Source organism: Salpingoeca rosetta (genome assembly GCF_000188695.1).
Source record: "Salpingoeca rosetta unplaced genomic scaffold supercont1.1, whole genome shotgun sequence".
Classification (NCBI taxonomy): Eukaryota; class Choanoflagellata; order Craspedida; family Salpingoecidae; genus Salpingoeca; species Salpingoeca rosetta.
The window spans coordinates 850,021-871,009 of record NW_004457740.1 but is presented as its reverse complement, the minus strand read 5'-3'; the positions used below and the strand labels follow the sequence as shown (position 1 = coordinate 871,009).

Sequence of the window (20,989 nt, the reverse complement as noted above, 5' to 3'; positions counted from 1 at the left end):
ACGAGATCACACGTGCATGTGCAATAGGTGTTGAAATGTCGGCGCGATGCAATCAACACACGCACAGTTCCACTCACTTCGAATGTTTTTGATGATCGTTGAGGCGTCTGCCACCTGAAGTTACACACACACACACACACACACACACACACACACAATGATGAGAAGATCCAATTCTTCAACCCCAATTCTGCATATCACCATGCACTCCTCGTCCTCCTCCAACTGCGTGGACGTACATATTGCGACGGAAGCACATCTGCGTCGTTGAAGGGCGAAAACACCTCATTCGTGTCGAGATTCACGTGCACGTGCGCTTCAAGCGGAAGTGCGGACACCACGTCCATCAGCGACGAGTGCACCCCAATCAGGAAAGGCAGCGTCGCACTGCAGACAGCCATCGTGTGTGTGTGTGTGTGTGTGTGTGTGTGTGTGTGTGTGTGTGTGTGTGTGTGTGTGTGTGTGTGTGTGTGTGTGTGTGTGTGTGTGTGTGTGTGTGTGTGAGGGAGCCGGTTTGCGGCGACAAGTAATGGCAAGGCGTGCACAGTGCACATTGCGACAATACGAGGGAATAATCAGACCGTTCGTGTCTCCTCATGCTATGCAGATGCACATCAGCGCATTCAACGCCACATCACCACCCACGACCACTCATCGCTTATTACCACCGCCACCACCCACGACCATCCATCACTCGATCAACACGATCGTCACCCCCCCCCCCATTGCACGTACGATGATCCTGCGTTCTGTGAGGAGGGATGCGAAGACCTGCATGAGGTTTGGCGCCGACAAGCGGTTCACCAGCGTGTCAACGAGCGGCAGTGCGGAATGCACGAGCGGACGCCGGCAGTCTGGCGTGTGCAGCAGCACCATCTGCGTATCGGGTGTGCAGGTAGGGGGTAAGGGGGTGGGGGATGAGGTGCACATGAACGCGTATGGATGCGTATGGATGCGTGTGGATGCGTGTGAATGCGTGTGGATACGTGTGGATACGTGTGAGTGACTGGCTGCGCATGTGTGTGTAGTTTGGCTATTCTTGCGCGTCCCAGGAGCGTGTGCATCAACCATGACATGAGCGACATGCACAGCGGCGTGCCTCACCTTCTGTGATGGCGGAGAGATGGTGATGGCTTGGGCTAACAATACAAGTCAGCACATGACAGCAGAACGCACATTGCGTGCGTACATGTGGTGAGGGAGGTGCACCCAAAGAGACAAACACTGCGCATCTTGCACGCTGAACAACACACACACACACACATACACACACATGCACACTGCGCGTTAGGTCACAGTCTGTACCGAGTGGGGCCGAGAGGGAGACGCCGGGGGCCGTCCGGAGAGCATCGAGGAAGGTCGAGCTGCCAAACCCTTTCTCCACATCATACGAGTCGGCAACAACACCCAACAGTCGCTGCGTACATGCCATGTATGTGTGTGTGTGTGTGCGTGGGGCGTGGGAGAAGAGATTTGAGCACGGCCGTGGCAAACGTGCTGGTCTACGCGGGCATGCAATACACCAAGCAGCAATCTGGCAGATGCACAAACACACGTGCACAACACAAATACACACAAACACAAACACACGTACACAACACAAATACATGCACACAAACACAAACACACACTCACGCGGAAGAAGACGTGCCAGGGCAGGCGCGATACTAGACAGAATAAGACGGCAGTTGACGCTGGGGTTGCAGGTTGCTCCTGCAGCACGTAAATCCGCACAGCGTGAATGCCAACTTGAACAGCCAAACAAAAAGCAGAAGAGGACACACACACACACACACACACACAGACACAGACACACACACAGACACACACAGACACACACACACACCGCATCTCACTGCACGTGCACTCCAAAACGCGAAGCAGTAACTCACTTGCAAACAGTATCCATAGAAAAGAGCGCTGCTAGCAGTTGTCAGCCCAAACGTGAAGAACTGGCGCTGAAGTCCAACGGCGTGGGATGTGTCGTAAGGGAAACAAAACAGTGCCAGCTTATCCTCGGGGACCTACGGGCACATTGAGCGGCAATGTGCATGTGTGAATGTGTAAGAGGTACACAACAGTAACCAAGAGATCGCACACACACACACACACACACACACACACACACACACACACACACACACACACCACCACCACCACCACCACCACCACCACCACCACTCAACAAGAAGCATTCAGAAACACAACGCATGAGAGATCATACACAAGCCCAATCCCAGCAGCTTAATCAGTCAGCCCCCTCGCAACACCCACCACAGAATGCTCATCCAGCGGCGGGTATGCCGCGTGTAACCGCGGGTTGACAGCGCCTGGAACAAGCACACACCCAAAAGCGGTCACGTCATCCCCGAATGGCACATCAATCTCAAATCATACACACAACCTCACAAGAACACACAAGAGATCTGCTTTCCGTGCTCAGCCACACAACGCACATACAAGTCAAACAACTCGCACATACAAGTCAAACAACACGCACACACACACACACACACACACACACACACACACACATACACACGCGCATACACACCACACCTGTGGGTGGCACGTGGAATATGTACAGGCCCTCGAATAGGTGTTTCAGTTCGTCTTCATCCCCACCACCGCCATCGCCTTTGCTGCCCATCTCCGTCGTTGTGTTGTTGTGTGGGCGCGATGAGCGGACATGAAAATTAATGGAAGATAACCACAAATCTTCCAAAACTGCATCGGCGATTTCGCGGATTTGAGGAGAAAGCAGTGGCTGGTGGGTTGGTGGTGGGAAAGTGGAGTGTTTGTGTTGTTTGTGTTTGCGGCTTGCTTCATCAGCTGCGATGCTGGTGGTGGTCTGCTTTCCAACGCAGCACATCAAACACATCGAACCCGGCACACGCTCACCAGCCATTTGTTGTCCCACATCGCCCACCTGAACTCCCACCAACCCCTCCTCCTCTTCTTCCTGTTGACGTGACAGCAAAGGGAAGCGGTCCTTCCTTGCGCGTGCTTGCTTGCTTGGGAATTCGCAGCAACACACACCGTGTCAGCTGCCACTGCTGCCGTGACACTACCGTTGCGACTGCTGGTGTCATTTCGACTGCGCCCTTTGCCCTCTCGGTTTGCACCACAGTCATGGAGTTGGAAGACGACATTGTGGATGCACCCCACAACCCAATCTCAGGTGTGTGCGTGTTGTGTGTGTGTGACATGGCATGTGTGTGTGTGTCATGTTGACACTCCATGTCTCGACAGCTAAACAACCCTGTCTTGCACCCACTCCTCCTCCTCCTCCTCCTCCTCCTCAACAACAACAACAACAACAACAACAACAACAACAACAACAACAACAACAACAACAACAACAACAACAACAACAACAACAACAACAACAACAACAACAACATAAACAACATAAACAACAACAACCATCATTCGCACGTGTGTTGTAAGCAGTGTCAGGTTCGAGCACCGAGTTTGATTTGAATGGGGAAGAAGCCCAACGCGCGTTCGTGGTCAAGGAGCATGGTGCAAATGAACACCACAACTTCTGCTCAAACCGCATCAGGTGATGTGAACAACATATGCACGTTTGCAGGCGCGCGCGCGTGTGTGTCGTGTTGTGTGTGTCCGCTTTTGTTGTGGCAGCTTAAGGGCCTGCTGACATTTTGCCCGCTGTCTTACGTCGCACCTGGCCATTGCTTTGCACGGCAGCTCACATCCTCGCCCACGTGGCGCTTGCATCGCATCACCACACACACACACACACACACACACACACACACACACACGCACACACACACACACACACACACACACACACACACCACACACACACACACACACACACACACACACACACACACACACACACACACACACACACACACACACACACACAGCACGGCCAAGTACAACCTGGCCACGTTCTTTCCAAAGTTTCTTTACGAGCAGTTTAGCCGCCATGCAAACCTGTTCTTCCTCTTCATCGCCCTGATTCAGGTGCGCCGTTGTTCTTTGTTTGCGCATGTCCATGCATGTGTTCATATGCTGTGTTTCTACGTTTGTGGGTGTTTGTGGGTGCTTGTTGTGTGCGGATGCTTGTGTGGTTGTCGATGCTTCTGTCTGCGAGCGGCTGTGCACGTGTGGCCATGTCGATGACATGGGTCTTCTTGTGAAGCTCACACACATACACACCCTGTCTGCCATACGCGGGTTGTTGTCTCCCGTCAGCAAATACCCAACGTGTCGCCGACGGGCCAATGGACAACAGCGCTGCCGCTGTCCATTGTTCTCATCATGACCGCCGTCAAGGAACTCGCCGAAGACTTTGTGCGAGTTGCGTGTGTGTATGTGTATGTGCATGAGTATGTGTGCGTTTGTGCGTCTGTGTGTGTGCGCGCGCTTTTGTGCGTCTGTGTGCGTCTGTGTGCGTTTGTGCGTCTGTGTCCGTGTGTGTGTATGTGTGTGCGTGCGTGTGTGTGCTTGTTTACACGTGCCTCCCTCGTTGCTTTTTGTTTTGTTGGTGATTGCAGTTACATGTCACCCACGCAGTAGCACCAGACATGCACGCACGTTTGTGACTTCACCCGACTCACCCACCCTCCATCCCGCTGCCACGCGCGCTCGTGGCGACACGACCAGAAACGCCACAAGGCCGACAACGAAGTGAACCGCCGGAAAGTGAAAGTGTTTCGCGACCTCACCTTCCGCACCGCCAGATGGACTGAGGTACACGTGCATGTGTGTGTGTGTGTCTGTCTGTGTCTGTCTGTGTGTTTGTGTGTATGTGCTTGTGTGTATCTGTGTGTACTTTACTGGGCGGTCTTTCGGCCATCTGTTGTGCTGCTTTTTGATGCCTTCACACCACACACACACACACACAAACACACACACACAACACATGTACGCACATCATGCAAAGGTGCGCGTTGGCGATGTTGTCAAGGTGCTCAACAACCAATATTTCCCCGCCGACCTCGTCCTCCTCTCCTCCTCTGAGCCAGAGGTACTGTGTGCCATGTGCCTTAAGTGTGTGTGTGTGTGTGTGTGTGTGTGTGTGTGTGTGTGTGTGTGTGTGTGTGTGTGTGTGTGTGTGTGTGTGTGTGTGTGTGTTAAGTGTGTGTGTGTGTGTGTTCGTTAAGTGTGTGTGTGCACGTCTGTGTGCATCTTCCCGTGCGGTTGTCTGCATGTCTGCCACATCAGCCGTGGCTGACGACCACGCCACGCCCTCCTCACCCCCTCCCGCCAACACGTGCTGCTGCTGCTGCAGGCGATGTGCTATGTGGAGACGGCAAACTTGGACGGTGAGACGAACCTCAAGATCAGACAGGGCCACCCGCAGACAGCGCACCTCCTCACTCGCGAACGCATCAGGACGCTGCAGGTCCGTGGGCATGTACACTTGCGTGTGCGTGTGCGTGTGCGTGTGCATGTGCATGTGCGTGTGTATGAGATATAGCACGGTTGTTGTTATCGTCAACGAGTCAATGTCATAACCGACCGCACACTGAGCATACACACACTTTCTCTCTCACTCGCACACTCACTCTCTTACACAATACAATCATGAACAAACACACCCTCCTTCCCCTTCCCTTTGTGCGTGGTGCAGGCGCGTGTTGAGTGCGAGACGCCGAACGAACGGCTGTACAAGTTCGTCGGCAACATCATCATCACGCGGCCAGACGGCAGCGAGAACGTCGTTCCTCTCGGCGCCGACCAGGTTGGCCCATTCCCTGCACTCTGCCCATTTCGCGGTGTTTTGTGTGTGTGTGTGTGCGTGTGTCTGTGTGTGTCTCTGTGTGTGTGTGTCTGTGTGTTTTGCGTGTGTGTGTGTCTGTGTGTGTGTCTGTGTGTTTTGCGTGTGTGTGTGTGTCTGAAACTGTACTGTGTTGGCTTGTTTGAGGAACATGCGCATTCTGTTTTCTCCACACCCGTCGCCGCCGCCTAAACATCACCGTTACCTCATGCCAATGCATCCATTCTCACCCCGCCACCCCTCTCCGTGCCCCCCCCCCCATATGTGCCGTTGTTGCTGCTGCTGCTGGTGCCACCGCCCACCAGTTCCTGCAGCGCGGCGCGCAGTTGAAGAACACGCCGTGGGTGTACGGTGTTGTTGTGTTCACGGGCCACGAGTCGAAACTGCTCAAGAACAACAAGGCTGCCCCGGTGCGTGCCGCTACAACGGTGGCGGTGGCGGTGGTGGTGGTGCTGCTGCTGAACTGCACGCTGAGAGCAAATGGCCATCTGGTGTAACTTGCTGCGCCGTGTTCGTGCCCATGCCCCTCACGTGCGACATGACATGACATGACTCATGCATGTGTGTGTGCTTGTCTCCATGTGGTGCAGATCAAGCGGAGCAACGTGGATGATGTGTACAACCGTCAGATCATTTACCTCTTCTTCACACTGGTGAGATTGTGTTTGTTGTGCTGCGTTGCACCGTGCGTGTGCTGATCGTTGTTGTATCACGGTGCGCGTGCGCAAGCAAGGCTGTATAATTTAGATGCTCCATGCAAGAACCACCAATCGTGATCACGCCCATTGCTCACATCGCTTGCCCCTGCAACGTCATGTGTGTGTGCTCTCTTGTAACTCGGCTGGCCATCGCCAGGTGTCGCTCGCTGTGATGTGCACGATTGCATACGCTGTGTGGACCGGCGAGCACAGGAGCGACTGGTACTTGGGGTGAGTCAATCAACCACGCACACACACACACACGCACACACACACACACACGCACACACACACACACACGCACACACTCACACACACTCACACACTCACACACTCACACACTCACACTCACACACACACACGTTGTATGTGTCCCTGCGTATGGGAGGTCCTTCACCACCTCATCCCATTCATTGGCCAACACGCCTCCTCACCTCACCCCTTTCAACACCACCACTGTCAACACGGTCACGTGCATCGCAGATTCAAGTCCAAACCTCCACTGAGCCCGGGGCTGACACTGTTCACGTTTATGATTCTCTTCAACAACCTCATTCCCATCTCCCTCATCATCACCCTCGATATTGTCAAGTACTTTCAGGTGAGTAGCGACAACTGCTGAGGTGAAGCGAGGGCAAGCGCTGCTTTCAATCTCTTGTATGCACGCGCATGCACACACGCACACGCATGTCTGTAAACACACTTACGCACGCAAGCACGCGCACATCACCACACAACCAACCAACCAACCAACCAACCAACCAACCAACCAACCAACCAACCAACCAACCAACCAACCAACCAACCAACCAACCAACCAACCAACAAGGAAACAAACCAACCAACCAACAAGAAAACAAACCAATGGATTAACTCCCCCACCTGAACCGTTGGTTGCCGTGTCACATTTCAGGCGCTTGTGTTCATCAACAACGACGTTGAGATGTACGACGAAGCGACAGACACACCCGCACGCGCGCGCACGTCCGCGCTGAACGAGGAGCTGGGCCAGGTGCAATACATCTTTTCCGACAAGACCGGCACGCTCACGTGCAACGAGATGGTGTTTCTCAAGTGCAGCATTGCCGGCGTTGCATATGGGGACGTGCAGCAGGACCCGGGCGTGTTTTCCGACCCGGCGCTGCTGGACAACTTGACGTCTGGTCACGACACGGCGTCGGTGATTCGCGAATGGCTCACGCTGCTCGCGGTCTGCCACACTGTCATCCCTGAACGCGACAGGACGGATCCAGATGTCATTGTGTACCAGGTCCGGCAGAGGCGGGATGAGGGCCGGGGGGTTGTTGTTGTTGTGATGCGTGTGTGTGTGTGTGTGTGTGTGTGTGCGTGTGTCTGTGTGTGTGTGTGTGTGTGTGTGTGTGTGTGTGTGTGTGTGTGTGTGTGTGTGTGTGTGTGTGTGTGTGTGTGTGTGTGTGTGTGTTGACCTTTGATCCTTTCGCCGCTTCAAACTCGACCCAAGCATCTTACAACCCACTTTCACCACCATTACCACCGCCACTTTCACGCCCAACACCACCACCACCACCACCCCCCAGGCTGCGTCGCCGGACGAGGCTGCGCTGGTGTCTGCAGTGAAGCGCCTGGGGTTTTCCTTCAACGTGCGTCAGCCAGATCGCGTGGTCATCAATGCTCTCGGCTCCGATGAGACATTCTTCATCCTCAACGTTCTTGAATTCAACTCCACTCGCAAGGTTGGTCGCGTGGGCACTGTTGGTGTGGCGCACTGTTGCTTGGGCGTCTGTTGCTTGAGTACATGTTATGTATACGCGCGTGTGTGTATGTGGCGTGTGTACTTGGTGCATGTGTGTTTGCGTGGCAAGTGCACGCAGATTTGTGTGTGTGTGAGCGTGTGTGTGTGTGTGTGTGAGCTTTTTGCTTGCGTGTGTTCTCATCTTCACTATCGCATTTCTCATCTTCACAACCCTTCCTCCTCCATGGCGCCTTGCGCATCCAATCCAGCGCATGTCTGTGATTGTCCGTGATGAGAGCGGGGCCATCAAGCTGCTGACCAAGGGTGCCGATTCCGTCATTTTCGAGCGCCTCAGTCAGAACCAGCCCTTTGCAGATGCCACAAAGGAACACTTACACGTGCGTGTGCGTGTCTGTTGTGTGTGTGTGTGCATGTGTGTGTGTGTGCGTGTGTGTGTGTGTGTGCATGTGTACATGCGTGGGGTTACGGGTAAGGAAACCCTTCGTCTGTACGTGTGCGTGGATTCAGCAGTTTGCGTGCATGAGTCCTCCGCATCTCACAATCTCCGCTGTACACCATACTCGTATACATTCCGTGCGTGTACCTGCCCGCTTCCCCGCCCTTCAACCTGCTCTCTCGCCCTCTCCAGCGGTTCGCCACGGAGGGCCTGCGAACGCTGTGTGTCGGCGTGCGTCTGCTGCGAGAGGAAGAGTACAACGAGTGGGCGCGCGTGTACGAGGAAGCGAGCACCGCCATCCACGACCGCGCCGCAAAGCTCGACCGCGCCGCAGAGCTGGTGCGCGTCTCGTCTCGTCCTGTTTTGTTTGATTTGGTTGTGTGTTTGTTTGTTTGGTTGTTTGTTTGTTTGTCTTGTTTTGGTTTGGTTTGTTTTTCTTTTTTTGTTTGTTTATCTTTGCCTGTACGTGTTGTGTGCTCATGTTTACGAGTGCTCAAAATGTGTGCGCGTGGCGATGCTTCGCATGGCGCTGTTTTGTGGAAGGCAGCATGCCCATGCCCTCACACTTCCTCTCACCATCTCCGACACCTGCTCCCGAAACAACACCACAGATTGAGAAGGACCTGTTTCTGCTCGGCGCGACGGCGATTGAGGACCGGTTACAGGAGCAGGTGCCCGAGACCATTCAGGCGCTGGCAAACGCAGGCATCAACATCTGGGTTTGCACGGGCGACAAGCAGGAGACGGCGATCAACATTGGCTTCTCCTGTCGCGTACGTCTTTGATACTGCTGATGGGGTGGTGGAGGGGGCAGTTGTGGCGGCAGCGATGATGGAAGTGGTGGTGGTGGTGGAGCTTGTGTGCTTTTGGAAACACACAGCAAATGTTCATCAGCATTTATGCACGAGTACCACACAATATTGCCCTTCGCAACTCTCCTTCACACACACACACACACACATGCGCCCACCAGCTGTTGAACTCGACGATGGACCTGCTGATTGCCAACGAGACGACGCTGCCTGCAACAATGGCGTGGTGCGAGCGCGAACTGGAGGCGCTTGAGGACCACGGCGACCGCCCGCTCGCGCTCATCATCGACGGACCCACCCTCGAGTTTGCTCTCGACCAGAGGTGACGATGACGGTGGTGGTGGTGGTGGTGGTGGTGGTGGTGGTGGTGGTGGTGGTGGTGGTGGGAATGGGAATGGTTGATGCGCTGCTGTTGAGTGGCGCGTGTGTATGTACGTGTGTGTGTGTGTGCTTTCTTTGTCCATGAGTGTTATTTGATTGTCGCTTTGTTGCAGGGTCAAGTCCCTCGTGTTGCCACCCTGCACTCACCAACTGTGTGCGTATTTGCGTGAACCTTTTTTTTTTTTTTTCCTTCCGTGCACGTGTTGCATTGCAGCCTGCGCCTGCGTTGGCTGCAGCTTGCAAAAGCGTGCAAGGCCGTTGTGTGCTGTCGCGTGTCCCCTCTGCAGAAGGCCGAAGTTGTCAGGTGGGCAGCCCTCTTTGTACGCGCGTTCGTTCGTGTGTGTGCGTGTGTGAATGTGTGTGTATGTGTGTGTGTGCGTGCGTGACCCCTGTCCTTGCTTACTTCCTTCCTTCTTCCATGCCCTTCATCAACATCCGCTGCCCCCGCTCCTCTCTCCAGACTGGTGAAGGAGAACGAGCGAGCCATTACGCTTGCGATTGGCGACGGTGCAAACGACGTTGCGATGATCCAAGCAGCGCACGTTGGTGTCGGTATCAGTGGCAAAGAGGGCCTGCAGGCCGCCCGCGCCTCAGACTACAGCATCGGCCAGTTCCGCTTCTTGCAGGTGCGTGTGTGTGTATGTGTGTGTGTGTTTGTGTATGTGTGTATGTGTGTGTGTGAGAGGAAAACAATAATGCGTGTGCGGAAGTGCGTGGAAGAGAGAGTGCTACTTGTTGTCACGGGTCATCATCGTACAAGCGTGCGTGCGAGAAAAACCAGATGCTGAAGCGATGATTTACTCCCTCACAAACACACACACGCGTGCCTGCGCTGCATTGCACCAATTATTATCTCTGTCATGTGATGGTGTTGTGATGACAGCGGCTGTTGCTGGTGCACGGCGCGTGGAGTTATCGTCGTGTGACCATGCTTATCCTGTACTCGTTCTACAAGAACATCGCCCTCTACCTCATCGAGGTGCGATGCAAGCTGGGGTGTTGTGGGGTTGCTTGGTTCTTGTAAATGTGCATGGTACAACACGTTTCTGTTGCACTTGTGTATTATCACATCACTGCAATTGACTCGTCGTTTGCTTCCCGCATTCACCTGTTCACACACACACACACACACACACACACACACACACACACACACACACACACACACACACACACACACACACACACACACACACACACAAAACCAACTCACATTCCACGTCACGGGCGTTGCCCTGCCACCGCGTGTGCCGCACAACCAGCTGTGGTATGCCTTCAGCAACGGCTTTTCGGGCCAGATTCTGTTTGAGCGGTGGACAATTGCGACGTACAACGTGGCGTTTACGCTGTTGCCACCGGTTGCAATTGGCATCTTCGATCAGCACCTCAGTGCAGAGACCCTGCTTGCCGTGAGTTTGAGAAGAGATGGTGCGGGCGCCGGGGAGGGCACACGCGCGGCCGTACTTGGCTGTAATTGCTCTTGTGCTGTGCTGTGCTTGCCCGTCTGCTGCGTCTCTCTTTTCCCGACGCAATTGTTTCCTGTACGCTGTTGTGCAGGTGGGCGACTCATGCTCACTCACGCACATGCACAAAGCATCCGCACACGCATTCACACATCACACATACGTAAAACGCACTCACACGTACACACGCGCGCACACACACACACACCCGTGTACACACACACACACACACACACACACACACACACACACACACACACACACACACACACACACACACACACACACACACACACACACACACACACGTCCGCAATGCGCCAGATGCCACACTTGTACAAATCTGGACCGCGAAGAGAGCACTTCAACACGCGCGTGTTCTGGGGATGGACCCTCAACAGCATCTTCCACTCTGTCATCCTCTTCTGGCTCCCACTCGAAAGTGCGTTGCGCGCAACCACTTGCTGTGTGTCTATGCGCTTGCGTGCGTGTGTGCGTGTGTGCGTGTGTTGTACGCACTGGCTTGTATCTGTACCTACCTACATTGGTTCTCCTTCATCGCTCATGTTCTCCACACACACACACACACACACACACACACACACACACACACACACACACACACACACACACACACACACACACACACAGTGTTCCGCGGGGATACGATTACGGCCGATGGGCAGGTTGGCGGGCAGTGGGTGCTGGGCCACGTTGTCTACTCCATTGTCGTTTACACCGTCACCCTCAAGGTGGGACTGAATCTTCTCTGAACACATTCCCTTGCTGTACACATGATGTGACATGAGATGCATGAATACGTATGCATTCATGAGCATACATCCATTTGCACGCATGTGTTCACATCACCATATCACCAACCTTCACTCCTTTGGCTTCTCCTCTTCGTCCTTCTCTGCCATGTTGTTACATCGTGGCCCCACGTGCTCATCCTCCTTCCCCTCCGCCCGTCTTTACACCGCCATCCACCTGCGCACCAGGCCGCGTTGGTTACGGAGTCCTGGACTATCTACAACCACATTGCCGTGTGGGGCTCTGCTCTCGTACGTGCACACGTGTGTGTGTCTGTGTCTGTGTGTTTGTGTGTGTGTGTGCCTGTCTGTGTGTGTGTGTCTGTGCCTGTATCTGTGTGTACGTGTGTGTGTGTCTGTATGGCCAGAGCTCTCTGTGTTTCGCGTGCTGTGTGCATGCTAGTTGTGTTGAGTGACCAGTTATCATCGCATCACACAGTTTTGTCGTCGACACTCCCGACACGGCGCTTTGCTACATCGACTTCTCTCCGCCACTGCTTCTTCTTCTCACCAATCCATCAACATCCTGACAGATTTGGCTCGTCTTCACCTTTGCGTACTTTGAGCTGTGGGCAGCGCCTGGCGTGTCCATTGCCCACGAGGTGTGTACGTGTGTGAATGTGTGTGCGTGTGTGTGTGTGTGTGTGTGTGTGTGTGTGTGTGTGTGTGTGTGTATACATCTGTGTGTTCTGTCGGCACCCCGCGCTGTGCTGCTTCGTCGGCATCACTGCTGTGCTGCTTCCTTTCAACGCTGATCGCATCACCCTCTTCCTTTCGCCCCATTCGATTTGTAGGTGTTTGGCATTGGTCGCTACATGTACAGGAGCGCGCGTGTGTGGTTCAGTTTCCTGGTGATTCCTGCGCTTGCGCTGCTGCGCGACGTCGTGTTTGTGCTTGTGCGTCATCTCCTCTTCCCCACGGAGGAAGTGCGGCTACAGCGCCTCGAACGCCGCCACCAAGTCATCGCCAAGATGCCAGAGGTAGGTGTGTGTGTGCGGTGTGTAAGTGTGTTTTTAAGTGTGTGTTGGCGCGCGCGCGTGTGACAGCCCTTGTATGTGTTGATCATGTGGGATTCGAGTTCCTTTCCCTTGCATGCATGATGCACGTATACACACACACACACACACACACACACTCAAACACTCAAACTCAACACACAAACTCACACACACACACACACACTCACACAAACTCACACACACAAACTCACAAACTCACACACAAACAAACAAACACACGCGCGCGCGCTTGCGCTTGCAGCAACTGTGGGCTGAGATGCATGGACGTGGCACGGCCCAGGACTACACGGGCTATGCCTTCAGCCAGAATGAGAACACAGACTCCATCACTCAGATGGAGATCATTCGGCGCTATGACACGACCGTTGAGAAGCCGCAGGGCGAGTAACACCGCAGCCCTGTTCCGTTTCATCTCTCCTTCGCACGCTCTCCTCTCTCCTTTGTAGTTCGTCAAGGCGCGATTATTTGCCGTGTTACCCGTAAACATTCCGTTTCCACAACAAACAGTGAAGAAGCATTTGTTTGGCGCCGCAGCATTTCCAAACCAAACACCAAACCAAACCAACCAACGTGCTTCACCTGGCTGTGCATCTCTCCTTGACACGCGAGTGAGGCGGAGCGAGTTGAGCACTTGTGCTGTGTCTGTGGTGCATTTGCGGAACAACGAACCACGATTGGGCTGGCATTGGCGGTCGTACTCAGTTACAATGGAGCAAGAACGGTTGGAAAGCATCAGCAACTTCAAGAGCGCCTTGGAAAACATCATCGCCAAGGTGTGTGCGTGTGTGCGTGTGTGCGTGTGTGTGTGCGTGTGTGTGCGTGTGCGTTTGTATGTGTGTGTGTGTGTGCGTGTGCGTTTGTGTGTGTGTCTCTGTCTGTCTGTCTGTCTCTCTCTCTCTCTCTGTCTGTCTGTGTCTCTCTGTGTCTCTGTGCTCGTGGTAGTGACGACGGCGGTGGTGGCGCTGAGTTCCCATTGTGTCTTGTCAGCGATGGATGGCTGTGCATGTGTATCTGTTCCACCCGACCATGTCCACTCAATGTATTGTGCTTGTGTTGTGCTGTCTGCTTGCTGTGTGCAGTACTCGCACGCTTTTGAGAACACGGATGTGATTGATCTGGAGACCAACACCATCGTCGAGAACTATGGCCTGATCGAGAGCTTAGGGAACCCCAATTCCTCACGCCGGTGCACAACGACGCGCGTGAAGCCGCGACGCAAGTTCACCAAGCCGCGCAACTCTGGCCCCACGTCATCGCCGCCATCATCGACCGAGCAGAAGACAAAGCGAGACATGCCGTTTTGCTTTGACACAGCGTTTGACAGCGACGATAGCAGCGACAGCGCGAGCGGCGATGAGGGCGAGCCTGCACCTGCCAACACACACAAGCCCCATTCGCGAGGCAGCCCGCCCACACGTGCGCATGCGCGTGCCAGCCGGCAACACCGCGCCTATGCCTACGAGAGCGGCGAGGAGAGCGGCGAGGAGAGCGGCGAGGAGAGTGGCGCAGACAAGAACGATAAGCCCATCGGTGGTTATGAAGCCGGCGATGGCAACACCAACGATGATGGCGATGTGAGCGGGGCAGAGGACAGTGAAGGAGCGCCGGCTTTGTTGCACATGCGCGCATGCGATGCAAGTGCAGCTGGGCGGCGCTGCGTGTCTCGCGGCCGGCAGCATGGACGCGGCGATGACGAGCACGTCACCAGCGGATACGTGAGTGGGGAGGACGAGGACGCGACACGCGAGCTGCACCAGTCGCTGTCACCGGCATACGGTGGAACGGGCGCACTGGCGCTGGCGGTGCTTGGACGCGACGAGCACGGCGCAGCCATGGCAGCATCAGCAGCGGGTGTGGCGCAGGTGAACAGGATCCTGCGTGCGCGAATGACACACAGGGAAGGCAAGAAGCGCCGTGGCAGTGACGACGAGGAAGATGAGCAGGAGGAGGATATCAACAGCGATGTTGATGGTGATGACAGGAACGGGGCGGATGGCAACATCGACATCGCTGCTGATGACCAGCATGAAGATGAAGTGCAGACAGACGACCTCATCACTGCACCCGCCGCCACCACCGCTGCTCCAACGAGCACCCGCCCTCACCATCGCAGTCGCAGCAGCAAGACCAGCAGGAGCACTAAGAGCAGCAGGAACAGCAAGACTCGTCGAGCGAACAACGCCAAGCGACGTGTGACCCCACGCCCAATTGATGACGGTGACGAAAGCACTGCTGACAGCAATGGTGGTGGTGGCGTTGGTGTTGGGGCAGAGGGGTTTGACAGCGTTTCAGCAACACCAACAAAGCGTCAGCCAAGAGGCCGACGCCCAAGACGCAGCAGGCTGCAGCGCAGTGGCGGTGGCGACGGCAGTGACCGGAATATACACAGGAAGGTCGCACGCTCCCTGTTCTCAGAGGGAATGGGAAGGTGTGCTGCTGCTGCTGATGATGATGATGATGATGATGCTGCTGCTGTTGATGATCATCGTGATGACAATGATGATGACACCGGTGTTGATGGACGGAGTGCCGGTGAGATTGAGGGCTGCAAGCGTGCCAAGCTCACGTCACCAGCCCACGGTGAAGATGGTGAAGATGGCGATGATGGCGATGATGATTGCGTGATGGATGACGAGAGCGTGGGGGATAGTGTGCAACAGCAACACAACAGCGCACGAACAGCGAAGCAGCGCCACGACCCCTCCACGTGCACTCTTCTCTTCTGTTTTGACTGCGCCAGCACCAGCACCGACGACTGATGTCTGTGTGTGTGTGTGTGTGTGTGTGTGTGTGTGTGTGTGTGTGTGTGCGCGCGCGCGCGCGTGCAGTGGCTAATTGTTGTGTTGCTTAGCTGTTCTTTGTCTTCTTGCACCCGAGTTCTCTTCCTCGTACCTTTGCACGCGCGCGGTGCTTATGTAGTGTAATTGCTCCTGCTTTTCGCCTGTGTTGGGGGATGCTGGCACTGGCTGTGTTTATGATCCCATGCATACATGAAATGATGATGCAACACGAAACAAAACAAGCAGTCAAACAAGCAAACACAACACGACACGAGCGCGGATGTATGCGACACAGCCGTGAAGCGCAGCCACAAAGAACACAATCAGAGACTCCGCACGCACAACACAATCGACTACACGTCAAACGCCTGCACACACACACGCACACACGCACGCGCGCGCACACACACACACACATATGCACACGTGCACAAACCTCAGGGCACCAACGATAACAACACAAAAGGGAAAGAGCGAATGGAGAACGGGTTTGGGGTGGGGTTGGGCTGGTGTGCTGTCACGCAACTGCTCACGGCAGAACCTGAAGCTTCCGGCCCTTGATCACTGCAGTGTCATGGTGGCGGTGTTGTTGTTGTTGTTGTTGTTGTGAGTAAGTGAGTGAGTGAGTGAGGGTGCGACATTCTGGGCTAGCAAACAATGGCGACGCGCGCGCGCACACACACACACACACACACACACACACACACACACACACACACACACACACACACACACACACACACTGGCCCCAACCAGCACCGTCAGGGCGAGCAAGCAATCGTGGCGAGCGAACCTCGTGTGAAGTAGAGGTAGAAAAAGTCGCCATAGAGGACCGTCTGCACAATGCCGGCGGTGACGGCAATGGGGTCCCAGTGGCCCTCAAAGTAGTACCGGTCAATCCAGTTGAGGATGTACAGCGCACGGTACGACCCAAGCGCAAAGAGGTAGTGGCTGGTGATGTTCTCGGCCTCGCCCGTCTTGGTGACCATGAACAGCTGCGGCAGAATCGCAACCGCCTCCAGGAAGATGGAAAACGCCCACGAGATCTACGCAGGCGGTGCGCACACACAGTCATGTGCGTGGTTGTGGGTGAGCTGTCTCGTGCAGGGGAGGGGGGAGGGGCACCGGAACATCAACAGGTGTTTGCAAGCACAAGCAGCAAGAGCACATGCGGTCCCCGACTTTGCACATGTACACACAGACACACATACACAGACACGCAGAGTGAGAGAGAGAGGGGGGGCACACATAGACACAGACACACACGCACACAGACACACACAGACACATACACCGACACATACACAGACACACACGCACACAGACACACACACACATAGCCCATGAAACAAAAGTGCTGTGTGGTGCGGCCGCATTAGGCGCCCACATTGGTCCCACCTCGAAGAAAGTAAAGGCGTAGTTCCAGATGAGGGCGAGGATGAGGGCGGGAACAATGACAAACTCCATGCGGAAGGTGTCGTGATTGCCATCGTACGTGGCCTTGAACTTGAAGTAGATGAGGTAGACGGTGGCCACAGAGGCAGAGATGAAGAGCACCTTCATGGTGCTGTTGTAGACGGAGATGAATGACGTAAACAAATCCAGGTACCGTGTCACATACACCATGCAGAACATCAGCTGCGTCTTCCCGCTGATGCCTGCAGAGGAACAGCAAACGTGGGCGGAGCGTGTGCGTGTGTGTTGTGTGAGAATGTGTGAGAGAGTGTGCGTGTGCGTGTGCGTGTGCGTGCGCGTGCGTATGAGTTTGTATGTGTGTGTGTGCGTGTGTGCGTGTGTGCGTATGAGTTTGTATGTGTGTGTGTGTGTGGCGGAACAGCACGAAAGCAAACAAGTAATGCATACAAAACCGAACTGAACACGCAAGCTGTTATCACACGTCAACCTGTGCGAGCATGCACACACACGCATACACACAGCTTGTCTTTGCTCACCAGCAGCAGACTTTGTGGTCCAGATCTTGTAGAGAAGAAGGAGGATGGCCAGGACGTGCGACAAGTCGCCCGCCAGGCGAAACAAGGTCATGGACATCTTCTCCCAGGCAAAAAAAACAAGAACACAAATGTCAAAGGGCGGAAAAGTACGTGAATGTGAGTGCAGTGCGTGTGAGTGTGAGCGTGCGCGTGAGTGTGGTTGAACCAAGGGACACAACGTGCATGTAATGCACTCACAACAAACAACAACAACTACTTAAACAACAACAACAACAACAACAACTTAAACAACAACAATAACTTAAACAACAACGTAACAACAACAACAACAACCTAAACAACAGCAACAACAACTTAAACAACAACAATTTAAACAACAACGACGACGACACCAGAAACAACAAAAAAAGAGGAGCGAGAATGGGTGGTGCGCGTTGGTGCTCCAGACACAAACAAGAAGTGCATGAGACAAAGCACACAAGAAGCATACAACAGACAGAGATGCCAACAACCACCCAACACAATCCCAAAGGTAAACCAATCACAAACAAACAAACAAACAAACAAACCGCGTCCACAAGATAAGCCAACGCAGCACAGCACATACCTTGGCAGCGCGGTGTTGGACGATGGAGACAACAGCACCAGAGCGATGAGGTGGTGTGGTTGCAGTTCGTCGTTGTCGTCAGTCAGTGGGGAGGGTGGGAGACGTTGGATCAAGGTCAAAATTGACTTGATGTGTTGGCGAGCAGCAAAAGCAAGTTTGCTCTTGACAAAGGAGCGTGGGGGCCGCACGGTTTTATTTCTATCTGCTACGCTTCATGGTGTCGCTGTCGATATGCCGTTTGACAACCGCTTCGCCTACCAAGGACAGCGCGATGCGGAGCGCAAGCCGCATGGCGTGGGGACGCTGTTGCATGGAGGGCAGCTGTTGTACCGTGGGGAGTTTGAGCACGGCAGCATGACGGGCCGGGGCTACCGCGTGTACATGGACGGCTCGTCTTACTCCGGCGCCTTCCACGACGGCATGCGACACGGCTACGGCATCTGGACCAGTGCAGACGGCGCTGTCGTGCGCCAGGGCACCTTCCGTGCAGACGTCTTTCACGGTGTGCGCGTGTGCGTGCTTGTGCGTGTGTGTGTGTGTGTGTGTGTTTGTGTGTTTGTGCGTGTGGTTGTGTTTGCTGCGCATGTGTGCAATTGCTGTTGCTGTTATTGCTGTCGACAACACCTGATGATCTCTCCATCAAACACACACACACACACACACACACACACACACACACACACACACACACACAGGCCCTTCGTGCTTGGAGACTGTCGAGGGTGAACAGTTTGCGGGGTCCACCCAACGCCTGATTTGTACGTGGTCGTGTATTTTCCCATCTCACCGTATCATGCTGCTCACGTGCACTCAACCAACCCTGTCTTTCACCACTCGCGTCTTTGCAGGCATGGCTTTGGCCTTGTGTTCACTCGTCATCCTCAACAACAACAACAACAACAACAACAACAACAACAACAACAACAACAACAACAACAACAACATCGGCAAGGGCACGTGAGAATGCTTCCAACGTGTTGGCAGGCAGGGCAGGCCGTGCCCATTGATGCAGAAGCAGCAACAGCGTCGCCGCTTGCTCCAACCCCAACGACTCCAACTTCCGCGCCGCCCACCACCACCACCGCTAACAGCAAAAACGGCACCAGCAGCAGCAGCAGCGCAAGCGGGCAGACAGCAACGTAGTGCAGACCAGAGCCTTGATTTGTTACACATCACAGCCAATCATCAACCACACATTCACACGCTGGCCCCTGGCGCCTGGCCTAGTCTGTGAGCCATGGCGAATCGAGGACACCAAAGCCCGCCGCAAAGCCCACCTCATCGCTCTCCGCCTGCTTGGTGCGCAGCAGCACGCCTGCGTTGTCTTCCACATGATCTTCATCAGCAGCATCAGAATCAGCACGCCCGGCTTCCCGCTTGCCACGCCGCCGCACGCTCACGCCAAAGAGGCCCAGCTCCGTTGTGGACTGCTGCGGCGCGCCCACGGGCTCATCGCGCATCACCAGCGCCGGCTGCGTGGGCGGCAGGATGCGGCTCTGCACAATGTACGCCAACCTCTCCGAGGGCGCCATGCCTGCAAGCATATTCGCTGCCTCGCGCCCGTAGTGGTTGCCGCCGCCCCCTTCCCGCTGCGGCTTCAGCACATACAGCTCCGGGTGCTCTTGGATCTCCGCCAGCAACGCGTCGACACTTGCCATCTCCTTCTGCTGATGCTGTGTTTCCCGTGTGCTGTCATTGCCCTGCTGCTGTCCCTCGCTGGTGCTGTAGTCGTCTGGGTCGAGCGAGTAAAGAGCAGCAAACGTCTTCCTCAGCGTGGTGGCGTCCTCTCCGCTGATGAACCGCTCAAGCGTGCCGGGTTTCGCCAGCACCTGCTGCACCTTCTTCGTACCGGCAAGGTGCAGCGCGATGTTTGGGCACTTGATGGCTGCAGAGAGCTCAAGCTGCGTGCGCGCATCCCACTCTGCCTGGCTCGGGTAGTCGTTCGGGGTGTAGCCTGCACGAAAGTACACCACGCTCACCTCCACCACTTCCTCCTCGCCTTGCGCGCGCTCCGTTGCTCGATTGCTTTGCTGTTGCTGCTGCTGCACCTGCCCTTCGGTCTTGGCCTTCTTGGCTGCACTGTCACCATCACTAGCACCACGATCACCATCACTGCTGGTCTGCTGAGGAAAGTGGATGTAGAGGCGGCCCGTGTGCTCATCGCGACGCCCGTACTTGTGCACATCAGCGAATGACACGCGCACCATGCGCAGCTGGTGCCTCTCCAGCAAAGCGAACTCAAGGTGGCGCTGGTCGAAGGCATTGAACTCGTTGGGCTGCACAATCATCGCCACCACCACGGGATGCTTCCCATCCGTGCGGTGGTCCGCAACATAGTGGTCGTGCGCGGCCTGTCGTGTGCATGTGTGTGTGTTGTGATGTGCGTGCGTGTGTGTGTGTGTGTGTTATGGAATGCGAGGTGATCAAGGAAAAAAGGCAAGGCAGTGTGGCAAAGGGGCACGAAGCAACTTGAGACACAGAACAGAAGCACATGCATGTGGAGTGCTCATGTCCTTCGACTATAACGCACATGCACATC

The 20,989-nt window shown here is 54.9% G+C and overlaps 6 protein-coding genes across 6 annotated transcripts in view; 3 read left to right on the top strand and 3 right to left on the bottom strand.

Annotated features, from left to right (window-relative positions):
- Positions 1 to 575: 575 nt before the first annotated feature.
- PTSG_00183 (uncharacterized protein) lies at positions 576 to 2,684 on the bottom strand (the record flags this gene model as incomplete). Its single annotated transcript, XM_004998677.1, has 8 exons — positions 2,560 to 2,684; positions 2,275 to 2,330; positions 1,893 to 2,024; positions 1,636 to 1,713; positions 1,306 to 1,417; positions 1,105 to 1,139; positions 736 to 876; positions 576 to 599 (listed from the first exon to the last, which is right to left on the bottom strand). The coding sequence occupies exons 1-8, from the start codon at positions 2,648 to 2,650 to the stop codon at positions 576 to 578; spliced, it is 669 nt and encodes a 222-aa protein (XP_004998734.1). The 5' UTR covers positions 2,651 to 2,684.
- A 39-nt stretch (positions 2,685 to 2,723) lies between these two features.
- Positions 2,724 to 13,609, top strand: PTSG_00182 (uncharacterized protein). Its single transcript, XM_004998676.1, has 29 exons — positions 2,724 to 2,770; positions 2,978 to 3,181; positions 3,454 to 3,565; positions 3,900 to 3,999; positions 4,231 to 4,329; positions 4,642 to 4,728; positions 4,922 to 5,005; positions 5,270 to 5,383; positions 5,612 to 5,722; positions 6,064 to 6,168; positions 6,349 to 6,411; positions 6,614 to 6,687; positions 6,940 to 7,057; positions 7,370 to 7,726; positions 8,013 to 8,168; positions 8,437 to 8,565; positions 8,817 to 8,963; positions 9,236 to 9,397; positions 9,598 to 9,758; positions 10,032 to 10,121; positions 10,278 to 10,443; positions 10,701 to 10,796; positions 11,080 to 11,226; positions 11,605 to 11,722; positions 11,932 to 12,032; positions 12,282 to 12,344; positions 12,626 to 12,694; positions 12,887 to 13,072; positions 13,353 to 13,609. The coding sequence occupies exons 2-29, from the start codon at positions 3,133 to 3,135 to the stop codon at positions 13,497 to 13,499; spliced, it is 3,411 nt and encodes a 1,136-aa protein (XP_004998733.1). The 5' UTR covers positions 2,724 to 2,770; positions 2,978 to 3,132; the 3' UTR covers positions 13,500 to 13,609.
- Positions 13,610 to 13,797: 188 nt separating this feature from the next.
- Positions 13,798 to 16,124, top strand: PTSG_00181 (uncharacterized protein). The gene is made up of 2 exons (XM_004998675.1): positions 13,798 to 13,884; positions 14,191 to 16,124. Exons 1-2 carry the CDS (start codon positions 13,819 to 13,821, stop codon positions 15,868 to 15,870), a joined length of 1,746 nt encoding a protein of 581 aa, XP_004998732.1. The 5' UTR covers positions 13,798 to 13,818; the 3' UTR covers positions 15,871 to 16,124.
- Positions 16,022 to 18,592, bottom strand: PTSG_00180 (ER lumen protein retaining receptor 2). Its single transcript, XM_004998674.1, has 5 exons — positions 18,451 to 18,592; positions 17,844 to 17,940; positions 17,290 to 17,549; positions 16,685 to 16,937; positions 16,022 to 16,455 (listed from the first exon to the last, which is right to left on the bottom strand). Exons 2-5 carry the CDS (start codon positions 17,938 to 17,940, stop codon positions 16,421 to 16,423), a joined length of 645 nt encoding a protein of 214 aa, XP_004998731.1. The 5' UTR covers positions 18,451 to 18,592; the 3' UTR covers positions 16,022 to 16,420.
- Positions 18,593 to 18,681: 89 nt separating this feature from the next.
- On the top strand, positions 18,682 to 19,205 carry PTSG_00179 (uncharacterized protein; the record flags this gene model as incomplete). The annotated part of the gene is made up of 2 exons (XM_004998673.1): positions 18,682 to 18,954; positions 19,146 to 19,205. The coding sequence occupies 2 exons, from the start codon at positions 18,682 to 18,684 to the stop codon at positions 19,203 to 19,205; spliced, it is 333 nt and encodes a 110-aa protein (XP_004998730.1).
- Positions 19,206 to 19,395: 190 nt separating this feature from the next.
- PTSG_00178 (glutathione synthetase) overlaps positions 19,396 to 20,989 on the bottom strand; it is a 2,384-nt gene continuing 790 nt past the window's right edge. Inside the window, exon 2 of the mRNA XM_004998672.1 lies at positions 19,396 to 20,801. Within this exon, the coding sequence (XP_004998729.1) occupies positions 19,674 to 20,801 (1,128 nt within the window). The 3' untranslated portion in view covers positions 19,396 to 19,673. The remainder of the gene's footprint in view (positions 20,802 to 20,989) is intronic.